This window comes from Microcebus murinus, chromosome 4 (assembly GCF_040939455.1).
Source record: "Microcebus murinus isolate Inina chromosome 4, M.murinus_Inina_mat1.0, whole genome shotgun sequence".
Classification (NCBI taxonomy): Eukaryota; Metazoa; Chordata; class Mammalia; order Primates; family Cheirogaleidae; genus Microcebus; species Microcebus murinus.
This window is the reverse complement of record NC_134107.1, coordinates 59,923,767-59,945,471: the sequence shown is the minus strand read 5'-3', so window position 1 is coordinate 59,945,471 and position 21,705 is coordinate 59,923,767. Positions and strand designations below refer to the sequence as shown.

The following is a 21,705-nucleotide window of genomic DNA, read 5'->3' as shown; positions in this document are numbered from 1 at the left end:
GCTGAGTGCCAGGTCAGCAACAGCTGTTCGGGGACTGCAGGAGATGCAGTTTCTCCTTTCACGGGTGGTAGGAGAAACATCATCGGAGGATTTAGCTAGAAGGCCATTCGAGAAAGACTTGAAGAAGCTCATATGGGCCTAAACCAAAAAGTAAATCCTATCCAGTATTGTTGTAACCAGGATTACTTTTCAAGAGAATACATACAGTCCTGTTCACATCTATGATTTGACTCCACAAGATTCCATTCCCACCTTCTGACTCACATTCAAAGCGTGACTTGCCAGCAGTCAGGCAAAGAGACAAATATAATAGATTCTCTGTGTCCAATCTCTTCGCTGGAGGAGCAGATTCAGCTGTGAGAGCCCTGATTTATCCCAGTCCCTGCACCCCTCCCTACCCCCCTGCACACCCCTCTGCACATTCCCCACTGCAGCCCTTCATTTGCACTGTAAGGACAGGCCTGGTGATCCTGTAAGAGGCGGGATCTCCATCAGAGCCATGTGAGACAGTGACCTCAGCATCCTTGGGGAGAGGCCAGACCTCAGGATGGGTGGTTAGTTTGTATTGTCTGGGAAGTGAGTGAGGGATGGAAGCTTTGCTTCAGAATCATTTGGCTTAACTTATTTGGTCCAGTACCTTTCTTTTACAGTAGTTATCCTCTATACTTTAAAAGGTTCATGCAGCTTCATTGCTTTTTCTAACCTTTCTGATATTCTAATGTCAGAAAGAAAAATCAACCTTATATTTAGATTCATTGCTTCCAGGGGAGTAGGTGGTGTTTTCTTCACTTTTTGTTTTGTTTTGTTGAGACAAAGTCTCACCACGTTGCCCAGGCTGGTCTCGAACTCCTAGGCTCAAGAGATCTTCCCACCTTAGCCTCCCAAAGTGCTGGGATTACAGGTGTGAGCCACTGTGCCCAGCCCTTTTCTTCACTTTTCAGATCAAGAAACTACTTCCTCTTTCTCCATTCGCATTACTCCTTCTTTGGGCTGGAACAGTCCTACATCGTTCCATATATTGGAATTTTATGCACTCTTCAAAATTTGGCTTAAATGTCACCATCTTAGCTGAACACCCTGGTAGAATTAACTTCTTTTGTGCTCCCAGCACTTTACTTTAGAGTCTAATTTCTCATTTTTTCACTCTATCTTAATTTGGACTTAGTTATATTTGTGTTTGTCTTCTCCCACACAATCCACGAGCTCTTTGAAGGCAGTAGCTTTGTCTTGGAGAGCTCTGTCAACCTAAGAGCATGAGGCATAGCACTTTCTATCCACTCTGTATGGAAGAATGAACAGAGTGATCCATTCCTTAAAGAGCAAAGAAGTGGTCTTCCCATATCATACCAAGGCTCTTGCCTGCCTTGCCTCATGGTCTCCCCAGGACCCTCGCTGGCCTCGTTTGAGGAGCACTTCCTTCATTTCCCAGGAACCTAAATTCTGATTCAAAAATTTCTACTTTGTCAGAACCTCAACAAGACATTCAGGAAAAGAGACTGAACTGTGTTCTATGGCCTTTGACCTATTCTGGTTTGTCTGGCAGTGGAGCAAAAGAGCAGCAATTTTCCTGTGTTTAACACTAACATATAACTCACAAAGCATCTTCATAAGTATTGTCTCTCACAACCCTCACAAGTATGTAAAGGAGATATACTATCATTTCAATTTTATAGATAACACACTGACCCCTAGAGAGGTTCAAGGTTAAGTACCTGACTCAGGATCACACAGAGGATTGGGCACTGGTCATGTTCCTCTAAGCCCCAAACTGTTTCCACTGCACCCAGCTGCCCCTGTTGAGATGTCTCTGCAACGTAGCGGGTTTTTTTTTTTTTTTTTTGAGACAGAGTCTTACTTTGTTGCCCAGGCTAGAGTGAGTGCCATGGCGTCAGCCTAGCTCACAGCAACCTCAGACTCCTGGGCTCAAGCGATCCTCCTGCCTCAGCCTCCAGAGTAGCTGGGACTACAGGCATGTGCCACCATGCCCGCCTACTTTTTTCTGTATATTAGTTGGCCAATTAATTTCTTTCTATTTATAGTAGTGACGGGGGTCTCGCTCTTGCTCAGGCTGGTTTCAAACTTCTGACCTCGAGCAATCCGCCCGCCTCGGCCTCCCATAGTTCTAGGATTACAGGCGTGAGCCACCGCGCCCGGCAGACGTAGCGGTTTTGAAGGCAGAGTTTTGTCTTATTCCCCTTTGTATCTTGGTGCCTGGATGCTGGGAACCTTCACTCTGTTTCCTCAGCAGCTAGTCCAGGGCCTGGCTTTCAGTGGGCCTCAGAGAATGCTTATTGAATGAATGAATGTGTGGCTGTTGGGATAGAGGACAAAGTGACATGAGGGATGAGAAGGTAATTAGGCTTTAATGTCTCTCTTCCCTCCCTCCCTCCCTTCCTTCTGGAAGTTGATATTAATTCTCTTGTTTAATTCATTCACTCAAAGATATCATTTAGTCATTTCTGGCATCAGATTACTGATGCATCAACCTGGTGTGTTTTAGTGCCTGGCTGAAGGACACCGTTGACCCGATGCTGGTGACCCTTGACCACCGCATTGCAGCCCTCACAGGCCTCGATGTCCAGCCTCCCTATGCAGAGTACCTCCAGGTGGTGAACTATGGAATTGGAGGGCACTACGAGCCTCACTTCGACCATGCTACGGTAACATTGGGGTCAGTGACCCATCTCCTGGGCTGGGGAGCCAGGGCATTATTTCTCTGAGGCAGAGCTCTTGTAGGGCTCTTAGGAAAGTCTAAATGAAATCTTAGAACAGATGTTTTTTTCCAGGAATATCTGAAAGCCTTTGTTTCAAGCTGAATGTGCTGGTTCATTTTCTTTTTTTCTTTTCTTTTTTTTTTTTAATTTTAAAGAGATTTATTTGGAGCCAAATTTGAGGACCATGACCCAGAGCCACTCCCAAGTGGCCTTGGGCAAGTGGACTCCTGATTCATTTTCTTATCTACCCCCAGACCCCCTCCAAAATTTGTTAATTGAAGAAGAATGTGGCTTGTCATAGTATCGTCTCCCCTGCTTCCCTCGGGGACTTCCAAGTGAGGATCGTCCTTCCTCCAGTCACTCTCCTATCTTCATGATCTCAGCTTCCCACCTTTGCTGACAGTAGCAAATAATTTTTGAGGATTAATATATCTCCCCAACATTGATCTATAGATTCAACCCTAACTTTATCAAAATTCCAGGAGGTTTATTTTTGTAGAAATTAACAAGCTGATCCTAAAATGTATATGGAATACAAAGGACCTAGAGCAGTCACAACAATTTTGAAGAAGAACAAAATTGGAGGACACACACTACCTGATCCCAAAATTTAGTATAGAGCTTAGAGCTACAGTAATCTAGGCAGTGTGGTGCTGGCATAAGGATAGACACGTAGGTCAATGTAACAGAACAGAGAGTCCAGAAATAAACCCACACATTTATGGTCAATTGATTTTTGACAAAAGTACCAAGGAAATTCAGTGAAGAAAATACAGTCTTTTCAACAAATGATCTTGGAACAATTCAATATCTATCTATAAAATAATAATAATATTAATAAATTTAGACCCTTACTTCATGCCATATATAAAAATTAACACAAAATGGATCATAGACCTAAATGTAAAATGCAAAACTATAAAACTTCTAGAAGAAAACATAAGAGAAAATCTTTGTGACCATAGGTTAGCGAAGATTTCTTAGAGAGGACACCAAAGTATGATCCTTAAAAGAAGAAAAAAGTGATAAATTGGACCTTACCAAAATTAAAATCCTTGGATTTTCAGAAAATACCATTAAAAATGAAAAAATAAGCCCCCAACTAGGAGAAAATATTTGCAAATCATATATCTGATAAAGGACTTGTGTCCAAAATATATATAGAACCTTTATAACTCAATAATAAGACAAACAACTCAATTTTTTTAAATGGGCAGAAGATTATTTGAATAGGCACTTTACTAAAGAAGATAAATAAATGGCTAATAAGCACATGAAAATATGCTAAACATCATTAGGGAAATGCAAATTAAAATCACAATAAGCTAGCACTGCATTGATCTTAGAAGGGCTAAAATAAAAAAGAGATTATAACAGGTGTTGGTGAGGATGTGGAGGAGGTGGAGCTCTCAGGCACCGCTGGTGGGAACGTAAAATGGTACAGCCACTTTGGAAAACAGTTTGGAAATTTCTTAAAAAGCTAAAGGTTCACCTACATATGATCCAGCGATTTCACTGTTAGGTATTTTATCCAAGAGAAAAACATGTACATACAAACAGGTGGACATGAATGTTTATAATAGCTTTATTTGTAGTAGCCAAGAATTGGAAACAGCCCAAATATCCATTCAACAGGTAAATAGATAAACACACTTTGGTATATCTGCACAATGAAATTCTATTCGACAATAAAAAGGAATGAGCTACTGCTACATCCAACAACATAGATGAGCCTTAAAAACAGTATGCAAGTGCAAGAAGCCAGATACAAAAGACTACATATTTTATGATTCTATTTATATGAAATTTCAAGAAAATGCAAAAGTATAGAGATAGCAGATAAGTGGATTGCCTGGGGTTGGGGTGAGAGGAGGGACTGACTACAAACTGGCATGAGGGAACTTTTTCAGCAGATGGAAGAATGTTCTAAAACTGGATTATGGGAATAGTTGGAAAACTGTTAAAATTTACTAAAACCCATTGAATAGTACACTTACAATGGGTAAATTTTATGGTATATAAATTATATCTCAAACTATTCCATGATAAAACAAAAAGAGTATGTCATTTTAGAAAATAATTGGGAACTCCAGGCTTATGATTTGGTATTTCTACAGAATGATTCTCTATAATATTTTATATCTTAATTTCTTTATTTCACAGAGAACCCAAAGGTGTAATTAAATCCTCATAAGGTATTTTCACTACTGACAAGTAGTTCTGTTTGGTATACAATTTGTTTATATGAGTATGTAATAAATTAGTCTTAAAAAAGGTGTATTGAGTACCTTCCAGCAAAGATGGGCACGTGCTTGCGTAGGTGTAGCTCAGGGCTATATCCTATCCTTGATGCCCTCATTTTACTTCCCCCTGCATTAATGGTGGAATCCTGGCTGTCACTGTGATGCCATCTGTATAAAATAATGATATGTTCTATTTTTGTCTCAGTCACCAAGCAGCCCCCTGTACAGGATGAAGTCTGGGAACCGAGTTGCAACATTTATGATCTATGTGAGTCTCACTCTGAGCTTCTTATTTAATGACTGGCTATTTATATCTCTATTTTATTTTATGGTTTTCAAAGCAATTTCACATATTGATTTTATCTAGTACTCAGCACAAAAGTCTCCAGGAATTTTGTGACTTTCAGGCAGCACTGTTGTTAGCCACTGTAGGAGATATAAAGAAGTGCAAGACAGAGTTCCTACCCTCAGAGAGCTTACAGTATAGTCTAAATATGATGTTGGCACTGGCAGTGGTTTAGGAAGGGAAGTGGGGTTCCATTGAAGGCCAAGAGATCCGGGGCCTTGAACGACACAGAAAGAGGATATGGGAGTCTCCCTCTTAGCAGTCCACAGACTGGTAAGTGTTGAAAAGCAGGGACCTAGATGAGGGTGTGGAGCTGTGAGGAGAAAGAGAAAGAGAGGTGTTAAGATTACAGAGGGAGGGACAGAGAGGCCTACAGAAAAATTCAGTAAGTGTTGCCTCTGATATGTAGAGAAAATGTTCTTCCTTATCTCCCCATGAAATCTTCGGTAAAATCTCCATTACGCCCCCTTAAAAAATAAAACAACCAATTGGCCCCGTCTCCTAATTCCTGGTCTGATTCTACAAGATTCAGTCCCATTCTCTATTATCTCATTCATCCCCTGCCCTTTCAGATCCTGTGGGTTTCTTCCTTCTCTGTGGATAAGTCATAATTCCAATCATCTGCCACTTAGACAAGGTTATTAAAAGCAATCACTTATTTAAAAAGATGTATTACTGTTAATTGAAGGGGCAACAATGTTAAATATCAGGGCTCTATATGACAACCAAAGATGAAGTCCTGGTTTCAGGCTTAGGAGAGTAGCAGACACTCCCACCTTAACGTTCCCTCTCTTCTTAGGGCTGTCTCTGGTCTCCACGGTACTGCCAAGAGAGGGCAATCTGAGGCTGACATTCTGCATAGTCTTTAATGCCAGCAATTCCCGTGTGTTTCTCCGTGTATGCTTCCTGTAGAACAGGAAGGCTGCCACTTACCACGGTGTCTGGCCTCTTTGTGGTCATTCTGATCAGGCACAGCGGGAAAGCCGAAGTCAGCTCTCAGGCACCTCTTGGATCTGCAGCTGGTCACAACCTCAGGCTGATCATTCAGGCTGGCATGGGAGGTCACAGGCAGTGAAATGAACTATTGCCAAAAAACAAGGCATCTCGAGGCACAGTGTATCTGCTTTTTATTCCCCCTGTATCTCGTACGGCTGGTTCCCTGGTTATAGGGGTCCAGTTACTGCAATGTAGGTAGCATGGATGTAGGAACCCAACAATTTCAAATGGCAAGTGCAAGTGTTCGTGTGCACATGTGTGCATGTGCATTTGGGTTTTAAGCATCTGAGACACAATGGAATGGAATGGACTTTGGGTTTGGAGTTAGTCTGTCTGATCCTGATTCTACCACTTAGCACGTGGCCTCAGCACAAATTACATCTATTATTTGAGCTCATTTTTCCCTGTGCTTCCTCATAGGTTGTTGTGACAATCTGATTAGGTAATTTAAAGGGGATATCACTCTAGAAAACTCCATACACTATCATTGTATCCCACAAAGCAAGTACAGGACAGGCCCCGGAGAGGGGAGTCAGTGTCATGGGACCTAGAAAGTGTCAGGTTATGACCAGTGCCTTCATCCTCAGGTTGGGTAAAGACCATGGTAAACATTTCTAAAGACAAGCCTTGAGGTTTGTGGGAAACATTAGAGTAATATTGTACAGGGAAAATAATCTTTAAGAAGTACAGAGGACCTGGCATGGTGGCTCAAGTCTGTAATCCTTGCACTTTGAGAGGCTGAGGTGGGAGGATCGCTTGAGGCCAGGAGTTCAAGACCAGCCTCAGCAACACAGAGAGATCCCCCACTCCCACCTTGTCTGTACAAAAAATAGAAAAGTTATCCAGGCATGGAAGTACCCACCTGTAGTCCCTGTTACTCAGGAGGCTGAGGCAGGAAGACCACTTGAGCTCAGGAGTTGGAGGCTATAGTGAGCTATGATGACACCACTGCATTCCAGCCCAGGCAGCAGAGTGTGACCCTGTATCAAAAAAAAAAAAAAAAAGCACAGAGGATTGAGTTGAAATCTAGTTAGTAGTGATTTTCTGCTCAGATTAGACATAAGGCCAGTTCAGTACAAAATAGTGAGAGGTGTACAGAGGGAAGAGTTCTCTCCCCTCCCTACTGTTCTCATAGCCCATGCCCTGCTCATAAGCTTCATTGCACACAGAATCAGATTTTCTTTTTCATTTGTTGGGACATGCCATTCCTTTCCACTATTTTATAAAACCACAGATAAAGAAATGTAGGGAAGTCCAGTTCGCCCCTGTTGTATCTTGCTTACACTCATGTTGACTGACAACAGGGGTTAAAACAGAATCGTCCAATTTTTGGTTACTTGAATCAAGAAGCTAACTGCTGTTCCCATCAGCCTCCCCAGTGGGCTAAAGGGGGAGCCAAGGAATGCTGAAAGTCACCCCTGCCATATCCAGGTTCTGAATCAGCAAGTCAGTTTAGTTTCCTCTAACAAGTACCAATGTCCTATCTTCTATAGCTCTTGCTCTATAACGCAAGTCAATATGGTGGGATCTGATTGCTGTAAGATTAAAGGGCATGAACTTTCTGGTAGAAAGTGCTAGGCAGGGTGAGATAAGACAGGCACTCTGGTGTTGTGCGACTACTGAGAAAATAATTTAGCAGGATGCATCAGAAGTATTAAACTTCTGCACACCCTTTTGACCCAATAATATTAGTGCTAGGACTCTTTCCTATGAAAACAATCCAAAATGCAAAAATAATTATATTCATTAAGATGTTCAATGCAGTGTTGTTTATAATAGTAAACATTTGAATATAACCTAAATATTCAAAAGCACAGCATAATGGTTTTGAGCAGGGACTTTGTAGTCAGATAGCACTGGCTCAGCTCAAATCCTGGTTCTGTCATGGAAGAGTCATGTGACCTTTTGTAAAATACTTGATCTCTCTGAGACTTGGTTTCTTCATCTGTAAAATGTGAAAAATAAAAACAATAACAGTCCTAACTCATAGAATTGTTGTGAGGAATAAGGGACATAATATATTTGTGAGGACTTCATGTAATACCTAGCATATAGTCAGTGCTCAGTAAATGTCCACTATTACTATGTAAACTATAACTGTTTTTTCCTGGATGGTAAGATGATAAGTATTGTTATTTTTAGTATTTTCCTATGTTTTAAAAAAGTTCATTATACATATCCTTGGCAATCAGAAAAGAATCCTTACACCAAGAAAAGATACCCATAATCCTAGTTTCACCAGTGGTGAAACTCCTTAGCTTGGGTTGCCTGGGAAGGATCTGAGTAATCAGAGACTACATCAAACATGCAGTAAGTATCCCTACGATGCCCACCTTTCAGAATGAAGCGTGTAGTCTAAACTGGTTCTCAAGTCACAAGTCATGATCCATTAGTAGGTTCTGAGGTTAATTTAGTGGATCTGATCAGCATTTATGAAAACTGCATGAAAATAGAACAAAATAAAATTAAGAATACCAGAGGATATCTCACGTAGTAAGAATGTTTTATGAAACTTTTACTTCAGGGGTGTGTGTGTGTGTGTGTGTGTGTGTGTGTGTGCATGTATGTATGTGTATGTCTTGGGTCATGATTTAAAATGTATTTCTTCCTGAGGGTCTCAATCAAAACAGTTTGCATCTACTTACTTTAGCCCTCAAAAGGACATCAGGTAGAAGGGAAAAGAAAGGAGGAATCCAAAACATGGTCCCCTCGTGCCCTGCAGGCAAACACCAATGCCACTGAGCAGGAGCCCTTCTTCCAAAGTCGGATGATTGTCTTTCAAGCATTTCTCGCAGAGTTGAAATAGGGGCCCACAGGAGGGAATCTATGCAGAAATGACTTCAGCTGTTGGGTTCACAAACCCATGGCAGAGTAGGGAAGTCAGTGGCTATTTTAACTCTGGCTTCTTCCTCTGGCATTGCAGCTGAGCTCGGTGGAAGCTGGAGGAGCCACGGCCTTCATCTATGCCAACTTTAGTGTGCCTGTGGTTAAGGTGAGTGGGGGCTGGTCCCAGAAGATGGGGGTTGGAAGGGCGAAGCACTAACACCAAACCTTATGCTGTCTGTGCTTGCAAGCCGATTCCTGGTGGGAAATGAAAAGAGATCTTCCTTGATTCCTGCCATCAAAGATGATCCCACATCTTCTTTACTGCCACACATGTGCATGCCACTTGTTCCTCTGTTTCTTACTTTGAACTTGTATTACAAGTAGATGATGACATGTCTGTCTTGACTCTTCAAAGATAAGAACTCTGTTTTTTATTCACTTTGGATTTATTTACCTTTGAAGGAACTACAGCAATTAGTTCCCTCAGTCATTAACTCAGTCATCATTACGAGATAGAAGCCCTGAGGGGACAGAGGAAAAATCATAGCCCTTTGCTCCAGGGGCACACAGGGAGGTCAGCAGGGGTACCAGGTGCTGCAGTAAGAGATGTGGAAAGGGTAGGCACCGAGGAGAGCCAGGTGGCAGGAGGTTAGTTTAGTAAATCAGCATTTCCAACAAATTTAAGATGAGCCCAACTCTCTAACAGCCTTTGCCTAACTCAGTAATGAAATGAAGATAAGTAAACAAGATCATGCCTATAAACGTGTAGCATGGTGCCTGGCATGTCCTACGCATTGATAAATAAATGGTTAGTATCTCTGGATGCTCAGGGGTTTGACATCTTTTCTAGGCTTGGGGACATGGAGGCTGTCAGTTCATCCTGGCAGGCGCTTCATTACCTGGGGCTCTGTCTTCTTCTAAGGGCCAAGGTTAAAGTCAATCTATAGGAAGTGTATAAGGCAAAAAAAAAGTGAACAGGGGCGGGGGTGATGAGAAGAACATGTAGAGTTTGGTGAAACACCTGGGCTTGAGTCCTGTCTTTGCTTCTTTTAGTTGCATTATTTAAAGCCCTAAGTCTCCACTTCTTTGCTAGGAAATTGGGATCCTGATAACACCTACTCCCTAGGGTGTTAGTAATAAGTGCCTAAAGGAAGATGAGCTTCTGAGTTAATGAAGTTCTTGTGGTTTTGTTGGGCATCTCTCTTCAGTGACTCCCAGCCTCTCCTTTCTCCTCACACTCACCACGCTGACTTGTCCTGGTCTGTTTTACGTCCATCTCTCATGAGCTCCCCGAGAGCAGAACTGGACATGATGTGTGTCTGCATCTCCAGGGCCTGAGCAGAGTGACCCTCAGTGGGACCTATGCATGAGTAAATGGCAACTCATGCAATTTGTGCCATTTTATGCATGCTTTGCTTTGCATGGAGAGGTCTCTTGTTGAATGACATGCATGCATCTGTCCTTACTGTGTGCTTTCGGAGGACTGAGATTCGGGGCTGTCCTTCCCTGAAACTGGGCCCTCTTCTTTTCAGAATGCAGCACTGTTTTGGTGGAACCTGCACAGGAGCGGTGAAGGGGACGATGACACCCTTCATGCTGGCTGTCCTGTCCTGGTGGGAGATAAGTGGGGTAAGTCCTGCCTTTCTGGGCATGAGAGGGGGGTGAGAAGGGGGTGAGGTGAGGGGTGCAGAGTAGCACAGCCCTCCCATTCTGAAGCATCACTGCAGTGCCACATCATGTTGACGTGATCAGACTATGAATCAGGCGCCCCCAGCAGATTGAGAGCCCATAAAGGGCAGGGGTCCTGTCACAGAGCAGGTGTCAGTAAAGGTTTCTGACCTGACCCAACCAGATAGGCCTTGGTTCCAGAGCACAGCGAGGAGGAATATGGTGCTCGGTCCCAGCCCTCTACCCCAAGGACAGAACCATCACACCCCTGCCTGTATCACTTGGTGCCTTCCCATGAGGAGGTGGTCACACAAGGAAGCAATAAGTAAGCAGCAGAGGGACAGGTTTATGTCGTGTATGTGTCCAACAACACTTAGCTCTGAAGACAGAAAGGATGGAAAAGGGGGTCTGCTGCTAAGGTGACGCTGGCAGATGCTGCCCCCTTTTCTCTCATTACTCTGCAATGGCTTTGTGGGCTTTTACAGTGAAGGGTGAGTGATCTTAGTTCCAATACGTCTGAAAATTAGTTTACAGGGGACAGGACCGATTGGACTTTTTCCAGAGGACAGTGTCCTCTTTGCTGTTTATCTGTGTAGTCCCTAGTGGGGCAGGACTCGGGCAGGCAGGCGAGGTGCTGAGGGTGCAGGGTGTAAGGCTAACTCGCACGCCACCAGCTGAGCACTGGTGTTGCTACTCTGCTCTGCTGAGCCTGCTGTCTGCTTCCCCTCCGTTCTCTCCCAGTGGCCAACAAGTGGATACACGAGTATGGACAGGAATTCCGCAGACCCTGCAGCTCCAGCCCTGAAGACTGAGACGTTGGTGGAGAGAAGCGGGTGGAGTCCTGTGGCTTCCTGGAGAAGCCAGGAGCCAGAAGCTGCAGAAGGAGAGGAGAAAGGAAAAAGGCCTTGTCAGCATTGCCTGTTCCTTTCAATCCAGAGGCCAGGAAGTAGTCTTCCTCAAGGGACACCTGAGAGTTTGTGTTTGTTTCTGCTTCAGCCATGAGAGTCGGAGTGTTACGGACAGTATGCAGGCAGGGGCGGTGGAGGCTTGAGAGTGAAGTTTCTGGAGTTCAGATAGTCGGGAACAGAACATGTTGACAGTCTCTGGGGTTTTGTCCAGTGAGGCTTCTGCCACTTTGAACATTGATCACAGGGACCGAGAAGTAGCAGTGAGGACACCTGCAAGAGGGGCCAGCCTGATGCACACAGGTAGAAGCCCCCTCCCCATGCATTCTGCCAAAGCCCGAGCAGGGAGTGTCTCCATCCCAGAGTATACCCCATGTGAGCGGTACATCATACGATGATATTTTTAAAGTAGAAAGCAACTTTCTTTTCTTTTATATGTTTTTTTAATATAGTCATTAAAAATGTCTATAAATCATTTTTCCCAACTGAGAATATTCTTACATTATAATGTTGAGTGAAAAAAAAGACAAGAGTACAGTCAGCCCTCCTTATCTGTGGGTTCCACATTTGTGGATTCAACCAACCTCTGGTGGAAAATATTTGGAAAAAAGAAAAGATAGTTGTATCCACACTGAACATGTACAGGCTTTTTTTCCTTGTTGTAACAACTATTTACATAGCATTGACATTGTATTAGGTATTCTAAGTAACCTAGAGAGGATTTAAAATATACAGAGAATGTGTGTGTTATATGTAAACACCACACCATTTTATATAAGGGACTTGAACATCTGTGGATTTTTGTGTCCGTGGGGAATCCTGGAACCAGTCCCTCAGGGATGCCAAGGGACACTGTATAACATTTTATTTATGCCATAATCTCAGTTGGTCCCTCCCTGCCATTCTCCCCTGGCCACACTCCAGACATTGACACTCTTTCCAGTCTCAGAACTTGCACGGCCATCACCACCACCACGCTCCCAGCCTCAGGCCCCGGCACTGCTGCCCCGTCAGTCTTCCCAGGCTGAGCTCTTCTAGTCCTCTCCCTCCTGGCTCAGTGTCACTTCTGAGGGGCCTTCTCTGACCACCCTACCATCCAGCCACTTTCTTCCATGTTAACCGATTTTATTCTCTTTATAACACTTACCTGAATTGAAATCACTTTATTCATTTGTTTGATTTTGGTCAGTTGCCTTCCTTGCAGGGCAAGTGCAGGGCCCGCTATACTTCATCAATCTGCAGCCCACAACCCCCGGGCCACAGCCCAGAACCTGTCCCGACCTGTTAGGCCACCATCACTGCCTGAGCTCTGTGTGCCACCCCTCCAACCCCCTGCCCCATCTGTGGAAAAATCATCTTCCATGAATCTTAGGAGCCAGGCCACACAGCAGGAGGTGAGCGGCAGGCAAGTGAGCGAAGCTTCATCTGTAGTTACAGCTGCTCTCGTCTTCGCTGGCATCACCGTCTGAGCTCCGCCTTCTGGCTTCCCCACCTCCTTCAGAGGGAAAATTGTCTTCCATGAAACCAGTCCCTGCTGCCAAAAAGGTTGAGGACTGCTGTTGTAAATGCCTCTATAGTCCCCAGGTCAGTGAATTTCAATATTTGTTTATTTGCCAGGCCGCCCCCACTGGATTCTGTGCTCCTTATTCCTCTCAGTAGACCTAGAAGAAAGTCCGGTTCAAAATAAGTAGGCATTCAGCACTTTTGCAAAGGCAAGCTTTGTGTGCACTGTGGCTGACAGGTAGTTTTTACAAGTGGAGTCTGGTGAGCGGCGTTTTCCAGCAGAAAGACTATCGGGGTGAAGGCTGTGTCGGTGGGTGACTGTGATATTCGGGCACTTGTGCTGAGAGAACATTTCAAGCTGCTGGGCTCAGGCTCATTTCACAGGGGTATGCGCTTGTTTTGCTCACGAGGAAGCCGCACAGTGAAAGGTCTGGGGGGTTGGATGCTGCCCTCTCCCCGCACTGGCCTTAGAGCTCCGTGGTCCCAAGGGAAGGCTCTGGTGTTCTAACACCAGCCTCCTCGGAGCCTCCACATGCCCCTCATCACATTCCCAGTATTTCTGCTGAGTGCGCCAGCCTGTCTACTGCAGCTCCAGAGAAATGGGCCTGAGACAGAAAGCTACTGTCTGCAGGCAAGAACGCTCCCCTTCTTCACAGAACCCAGACATATCAGAATTGCAGCACGGATCTAAGCCGTTCTCAGGGCTTCGTGCATTAATTATTTAATGCTCATCCCAACCCTATAAGGTCCATGCAGTTACTATCTCCACTTGACAGACAAGGAGGCAGATTTAGAGAGTTAGGTAACGACTGAGGTCCCATAGTCTGGCTCCAAACCTTGTGCTATTAACAATGTCTGGGGTGTGGCAATTATCAAATATCTTGAGCAGGTGACTGAGACTCAGGAAAGTCTGGTTACAAATTAAGCTGCTTAATGAGCATTCCCCAGGGGCAGACCCTGGGCTCCTGGTGCTGTGGGGGTACAGGCAGGTTCAGGATGTAGTCCCTGGGAGCTGGGCCGTAGGGAGGGAGATGAGACAAAGTACATCCAGAGTTAAGTGTCGTTTAAGCACAGTGTGAAATGTTGCATGCAAGAAGAAATGAATTACCACTGAAGTTGTAGTTAGGAGGAAGAAGATCCTTATTATTTGGGGTGGTTGAGAAAGCTTCATTCATTTATTCAAGTCACACTGACAAGGTGCCTACTCAGTGTCAGGCCCTTGCTGGCCCTAGGGATGGAAGAATTAGATGCTAACTCTGCCCCTAGAAATGGAGACAGACCCACGGATCATCACAAAACAATGTAGCCACGAATGGAGACATGAACAGGGAGCACCAAGAGACCCCCCCAGGGAAGTTTCGTGGGAAGGAAGGATGTGAAGGAAAATTGAAGATGAGAGGGTCCCCGTAGGCTGGAAGGAGGGACAGGGCTGGATGTGCACAGAGGGAATGCCTGTCCCTAGAGCTATGAACAGTGACACCTTGCTTTTGATCAGCACGATAGTTTTCAAAATACGTTGCCACTCCTCTTGAACCTCACCTGGGGGGGGTCGGGGGGGGGAAGCAGAGTGGGTACCGGGGAAAGCGAGGTCGGAACACACTAGAGCTGGGGCTGAAAGCACCCGGTCTCTGTCTCCCTCACCACAGCTCTTGCCACTGGACGGCTTTCAAAGCCCCATCTCTCCACCACACCACAGCAGGAGCGGAAAGGCCTAATGCTTTTCTATTTGTGCTAGTCTCCATGCCCTCTGAAGCCTGGCTACTCCTGCTAGAAAGTGGTGTGGCTTCAGGCTCCGAACAGCGCTTAGCAGGTAGCTAGCTAATTCTAAATAGGACTGACTGTGGCTGGGGGCACTGCTTGTTTATAATTTTGTTTATTTCTTACACTGTTATGTGAGCCTTGTTTGACCTAGGTTTCTGGCTTTGTGCTATATATCACTTGCAAGCCTCCCTCTAGGTAATATTCTTTACATTAATGACTTTTATCATTAGTAATCATATATTGACCATTTACTATAGGCCAGGCACTGTGCTAAGAACCTCGGTGTGTTTGTCTCCTTTAATCCTCACAATGAGATAAGTACTATTATGCCCATTTTATAGATGAGGGAAACTGAGGCAGGGAAAGTATAACATGCTTGAAGTCACACAGCTATAAAGTTGCAGAGGCAGGATTCAAATCCTGGTCTATCCGTCACCAAGATCTTAACTAACCCTCTGTTGTCTGCATTACATGTTATTTTGCTCATGTTGGCAATAGTATCTTTTGAAGCCAACAATTCTGGGGGGAAGTCTCCATTGTACCACTGATGCCTAATGGTTAAGAGCCCTGACAGAGGTAGATATTTATGGAACGTACAAATGGATCATTTTAATTCCACAAATGCACAGTGAACACCTATTGTGAGACCAGCCCCATGCTAGATGTTCCCTGAGAATCCCAGGGAAGGAGGCAGCCTGCTCGCTGCCCTTAAGAAAACTTAGCACGAGCCTGAATGTAAGAATGGAGAATCAGACGTAGTCAAGTGGAAAGCCACGTGGTGCTCAAGCTGTGGAGGTGGGAGCTGGGAGCAAGGGGAGAACCTTCTGGCCAGAGTGGGCTGAGGGCCTCCACACTGGCCCCAGGAGCAAATGGAGAGGGTGAGAGGAACGTGTGCCTGTGGAGGGCAGAGGGCTGCGGCCACTCCGGCTGGTCCCCCTTTCATATGCAGGGGAGCAGGGAGAGCAGTCTGGGAGGAGGAAGCAAGAGGATGTTGATTCTGGGGGACTCTTGCCCAGCAATGCCAAGAGCAGCATAAACTGTCTTTTCATGGAACCAATAAAAGAGTCCCCTGTTTGGGGGCGTTGGCTGCGCAAGCCAGGAGAAGCCAAAGGAGACTGTGTGTAAGGGTTGAGGGACAGAGAGGGGCACTGGGCTGCAGGTTGCTGTGTCCTGGGTGGAACTGTGAGGTCAGCTAAGGGCTATGGGGAAGAAACCAACATTTGTGCCTCCTCTCTGCCAGCTACTTAATCTCCCATATCTCATTCACAACACTCACCATCCCTTTTGGCAAATGAGGAAAGTGGGGCTCAAAGAAGACTTCCCTGGGCTCACACGGCCAGGAGCAGAGCCAGGATTGGGAGCCAGGGAGGGCTCCCTGCCCAGCTGCTTCTAACCTCTTGCTCTCTGTACTCTTCCCTCTCTCTCACCTGAGACCCCTTCTAGTTTCCTCCCCTTTGGGAATGAGAGCCTGCCTCTTTCCCTTCTCCCTCCCTGTCTGAGTCCTCTTTTATGGTCACTTTCCTGTCACAGGCCCCTCCCATCAAGCACTTGATCTGCCTGTGCCCTCTAAGGTTTGAGTGACAGGGGGTTCCCCTGTCCCTGCCAGGGGCATGTTTGCATCAGAAACGGGTAGCCTGGTGAAACCAAAGATTATCTCAAAGAAATGAGGTGCTGAGGTGGATTTGAGGCATCAGGATACCTGGCTGGTGATAGTCTTTTTAGCTGAGGGTTGAAGGGCATGGCTCAGATGGAGACACCTCTACCTTCTTTAAAGCTCACCACATTTCAGATGGAGCGTGACTGTAAAATAGTGGCCAGGATGCTCCTTGTTCATCACCTTATGGGACTGGAGGGCAGTAGTTATTTCCCCTGGCCCAGAAAGGTGCAGCAGCAACTTGCCCATACTTACACAGTATGTCAGTGTCAGACTGAGACTCGAAGCAAGGTCTCCTGGCTTGGAGACCATGCTCTTCCAGAGTTCCATATGTGCTTCTTAGAACAGGTGCAAATGTGGCACCAACCCTTGATGGTGTTTTAATGGGCACAGATGTGTGTGTGTGTGTGTGTGTGTGTGTGTGTGTGTGTGTGTGTGTGTGTGGTCTGCCATTCCTTCATTCAACTAAGCATTACTGATGCTGGTCACTGATGTCACCTCTGTGCCAGGCCCTTTACTGAGTCTGGAGACATCGGGATGACTGATTGAGTCTCTGCCCTTGAAGAGCTTCCAGAGAAGAAAACCCACAACGACAATACTGGTGAAATAATAATGAAAAGAGCAACATACAAAATGTTACAAAAGTCATGAGAGACATGATTATATCTTTCATGTGATAGTGCTCATGTGACATTTGATTTGGACCTTTAAATAAAAGGAGGGGTGTGTGTGTGTGTGGGTGTGTGCACACACACAAATGCAAATGTGAGCTGGAGGTGTGGGAGCTTATCACCCCAACTCACAGGTGTATAAGTCCTTAGATTAACATTTCTCCAACTCTTGAAAAATATCTATATTTTTTCTTTTGATAAACCTAAAAATGTCTTTAGTCCTTAAAATTCAGATACATCACCCTAGGAGGGAAGACTTTGTCTATGATCTGTAATCTGTTTTTGGAAAACAGATATTTTTCCATTTACCAAATCAAAAATTATACTAAATCTTCTTTTTGGCTGAGTACAGTGGCTCACACTTGTAATCCTGGCACTCTGGGAGACTGAAGAGGGAGGATTGCTTCAGGTCAGGAGTTCAAGACAAGCCTGAGCAAAAGCACAATCCCATCTCTACAAAAAATAGAAAATTCAGCCAGTCTTGGTGGTACGTGCCTGTAGTCCCAACTACTTGGCAGGCTGAGGCAGGAGGATCCCTTGAGCCCAGGAGTTTGAGGCTGCAGTGAGCTATCTGCAGTGAGGTATGGTGATGCCACTGCACTCTGGCTGGGGCAACAGAGCAAGATGCATCTCAAAAAAAAATCTTCTTTTAAAAATTATACATGGTCCCTTAGGGGGTGCCACCCAGCCTAGAAACTCCCACAGTGCTCTCTAGGTTTGAGAGTTCTAGAATCTCTATTTTTTACTTTCTTGCAATAAGAAAGGGAATGAGAATTGTTAGCTGCTCACCTTGGAGGAACAAGGTTATCCTGTTGCCTCTGTTCAGTCAACTTTATGTGAGCTGCTAAGGCTTGTGAGTCCTCCAGGGCCTGGAGCTAGAGATCCTCCCTCCCTTTCCAGCTCCCCTAGTCCTTCTGTCTCTTGATTGTGGGGTGGGGACAGGAAGAGCAATCCCTCACTGCCTGGGCCAGCCAGCATCAGCCCACATGCTTGACCCTAAAGCCCACTGTGGGTGTTCTGCCCAGGGTCACCCCAACTCACTCTCCCTCCACACTAGCATCTTGGAATGCAAATGAGGAACTATTTCATCCTTACTAGGATGGCTGTAATTAAAAAAACAGGAAATAACAAGTGTTGGCGAGCATGTGGAGAAGTTGGAACCCTCATGCATTGCTTGTGGGAATGTAAAATAGTGCAGTCCCTGTGGAAAACAGTTTGGTAGTACCTCAGAAAATTAAACATACAACTATCACATGACCCAGTAATACCACTCCTTGGTATATATCCAAAAGAATGGGACACAATCACTTGAACAGACATCTATATACACATGTTCATAGTAGCATTAGTCACAATAGCCAAAGGGTGGAAGCAACCCAGGTGTCCACCAACAGATGGACAGATGAATGAACTGTGATATATACACACAGTGAATACTGTTCAGCCACAGAGAGGAAGGAAATTTTGATATACGCCACATCACGGATGGACCTTGAAAGCATTATGCTCAGTGACATAAGCCAGACATGATTCCCCTTATGTGAGGCGCCCAGAACAGGCAAGTTCATAGACAGAAGGCAGAATGGAGGTTCCCAGGAGCTGGGGGAGGGGAGGGGAAGTTACTGTTTAATGGTTACGGAGCTCCTATTGGGGACAATGAAAACATTCTGGGTATAGACAGTGGGTGACTGTCCACAGCATTGTGAATGTAATCAATGCCACTGAACTGTGCACTTACACATGGTTAAATGAGGAATACTGTGTTATGTATCTTTTATCATAAAAAATAAAGCTGATTAAAAAAATTTGAGGACAGGCCGGGCGCGGTGGCTCACGCCTGTAATCCTAGCACTCTGGGAGGCCGAGGCGGGCGGATTGCTCAAGGTCAGGAGTTCAAAACCAGCCTGAGCGAGACCCCGTCTCTACCATAAAAATAGAAAGAAATTAATTGGCCAACTAATATATATATAAAAATCAGCCGGGCATGGTGGCTCGTGCCTGTAGTCCCAGCTACTCGGGAGGCTGAGGCAGGAGGATCGCTTGAGCCCAGGAGTTTGAGGTTGCTGTGAGCTAGGCTGACGCCACGGCACTCACTCTAGCCTAGGCAAGAAAGCGAGACTCTGTCTCAAAAAAAAAAAAAAAAAAAAAAAAAAATTTGAGGACATTCCCAAGCCAGAGGAAGGTTCACAGTACCAGGCAGCTCTCGGGCCCCATGAGCAAACCAGGTTCAACTGATTCTGCTTGAGATCACCCCCAGCAAGTGGTGCAAGGAGGGGAACACAACAGACCTTAGCTGTAATGACTTTGGCCTTGGCTTCCCCTCCCATTGGGGATTGCCAGTCTGGATGAATTAATCCCCTTGTCTCCTTAGCATCATGGCCTTTGCTGTTTTCCACGTCAACTACTGCAGGGAGCACACATTTGCTGAACTTCATATACTTAGGTCTCATTTAACCCTCATACTACCCTGTGGATTAAGGATTATCATCCCATTTTTTGGATGAAGACACTGAAGTTCTGAAAAAAGTGATGTGCCAAAGGTCATCCAGCTGGTAAGAGGCTGAACTGCGCTTGGAGCATGTCTCTTGTCACCACGTCTCAGTCTTTCAAACCTGCCTACCCTTATCTCATTCAGGTATGGTTTGGGGACTGAAAAGGCACCCACTGGTCTGGGAGTCAGGTGGCTTGAGCTGTAGCCCAGATTGTGCCACTATATGACCTTGAGCAAGTCACTTTCCTTACCAGAGCTTCCATTTCCTCATCTGTAGGATGGCACTGCTGATCTGTCTGCCCTACCCACTCCACAGAGGAGTTGTGAGGTCTCAAAAGTTGTAAATGTGCTTTATAGGTGGCACAGAGCATCTCATGTCAATTATTCTAAGCTTAAGTTTGATTAGTCATCCTTAAGTGGCATCATCATTGATCACTAGGAAAAAACTTCCTCCCCCAACACTCAGTTAACTGTTCCTTCCACCCATCTGGAGTAGGCCAACCACTTGGCTAGTCTCAGGTGCCGATGTTGTGCCTGGCTACGAGCTGGGGTTTTCTAGCAAACTGCTGGGAGAAGCCAGCTCGAGGAAGCCCTGGGCCCAGACTGAGAATGTGTTGATTCTGGCTGCTGATGGGCTGGCCAGCTGGGGCAGGAGAAGAGTTGGCTCCAAGATTGCAAACAAAGCACTGTTCGTGCATGGGGGAGTGTGACTGCCTTTTGCTTTCTCTGCTGCTATTGTAGGCTCTCTTCTTGCTTTTTGCCTGGTAAAGTCTAGACCTCTTCCCTCCCTACCCCCAGTTCTGAAGATAGGCCTCTGAATCCAACTTAAGGGTTCTTGGCTCCTCAATCTCCAAATCCAGTTAGTTCTGTCTTCTTTATTCCACCTCCAAAACAGAGAGTAATCCCCTTCTCTTGTCTCTGTGACCATTGTCCTCGTTGAGTATAACCTTGTCTTTGACCAGAACTACACTGCCTCTTTTTTTTTTTTTTTTTTTTTTTTTTGAGACAGAGTCTCGCTTTGTTGCCCAGGCTAGAGTGAGTGCCGTGGCGTCAGCCTAGCTCACAGCAACCTCAAACTCCTGGGCTCGAGTGATCCTTCTGCCTCAGCCTCCCGGGTAGCTGGGACTACAGGCATGCGCCACGATGCCCGGCTAATTTTTTATATATATATCAGTTGGCCAATTAATTTCTTTCTATTTTTATAGTAGAGACGGGGTCTCGCTCTTGCTCAGGCTGGTTTTGAACTCCTGACCTTGAGCAATCCGCCCGCCTCGGCCTCCCAAGAGCTAGGATTACAGGCGTGAGCCACAGCGCCCGGCCTACACTGCCTCTTTACTAATCTTCTGGCCTCTAGTCCAGCACCCACCAATCCATCTACACAGGTTACCCAAGTGACTTTCCTTTTTAAAAAGACCTGAACTTGTGACATCCCTGTTTAAACTTCTGAAAACTCTCCATTTTTGCCACTTAAGGCCTTGACACCCTCATTCTTGCCTCCTCTTCTGTCACAGCCTATACTCCAACTACAGGAATCTTCCCACCAGTTCTCAGGCTGACTTTAAGTCTCCAGGGCTTGTCTATGCTGTTCCCTCTACCTGCAATGTACTGCCCTTCCTTTTCCACCTGTGACGCTTCAAGCCTCAATTCAAATGCTACCTCTTTATGAGACCTTCACTGGTCTTTTTCCAAATAGGTTCAGTTGTTCCTCACCCCCAACTATTTTACAGTGTGGTCCCTATTTCTATTAATATCATTGCCTCTCTAGACTATGAGTTCATGTTAAGGGCCTCATTATTTACCTGTCTCCAAAATTCATTGGATGCCTGGCACACAATAGGTGCTCAGGTTTGCTTTATCAGCGAGCTTACAACAAAATGTTAAGAGTGTGGCAACAAGAAATCATGCCCTGCTCTCCTTATGACTTTGT

General features: G+C 45.4%; 1 protein-coding gene across 3 annotated transcripts in view; it reads left to right on the top strand.

The window, feature by feature from the left end:
- P4HA3 (prolyl 4-hydroxylase subunit alpha 3) overlaps positions 1-12,173 on the top strand; it is a 35,807-nt gene extending 23,634 nt beyond the window's left edge. The window contains exons 9-13 of one of the 3 annotated variants that reach the window (XM_020286610.2): positions 2,501-2,660; positions 5,163-5,225; positions 9,223-9,291; positions 10,665-10,754; positions 11,535-12,173. In XM_020286610.2, coding sequence (XP_020142199.2) covers positions 2,501-2,660; positions 5,163-5,225; positions 9,223-9,291; positions 10,665-10,754; positions 11,535-11,795 — 643 coding nt within the window. In that variant the 3' untranslated portion in view covers positions 11,796-12,173. Of the gene's footprint in view, positions 1-2,500; positions 2,661-5,162; positions 5,226-9,222; positions 9,292-10,657; positions 10,755-11,534 lie in introns of all 3 variants that reach the window. The other 2 variants (XM_020286608.2, XM_076002310.1) reach the window with 2 other exon arrangements.
- The last annotated feature ends 9,532 nt before the right edge of the window (positions 12,174-21,705 follow it).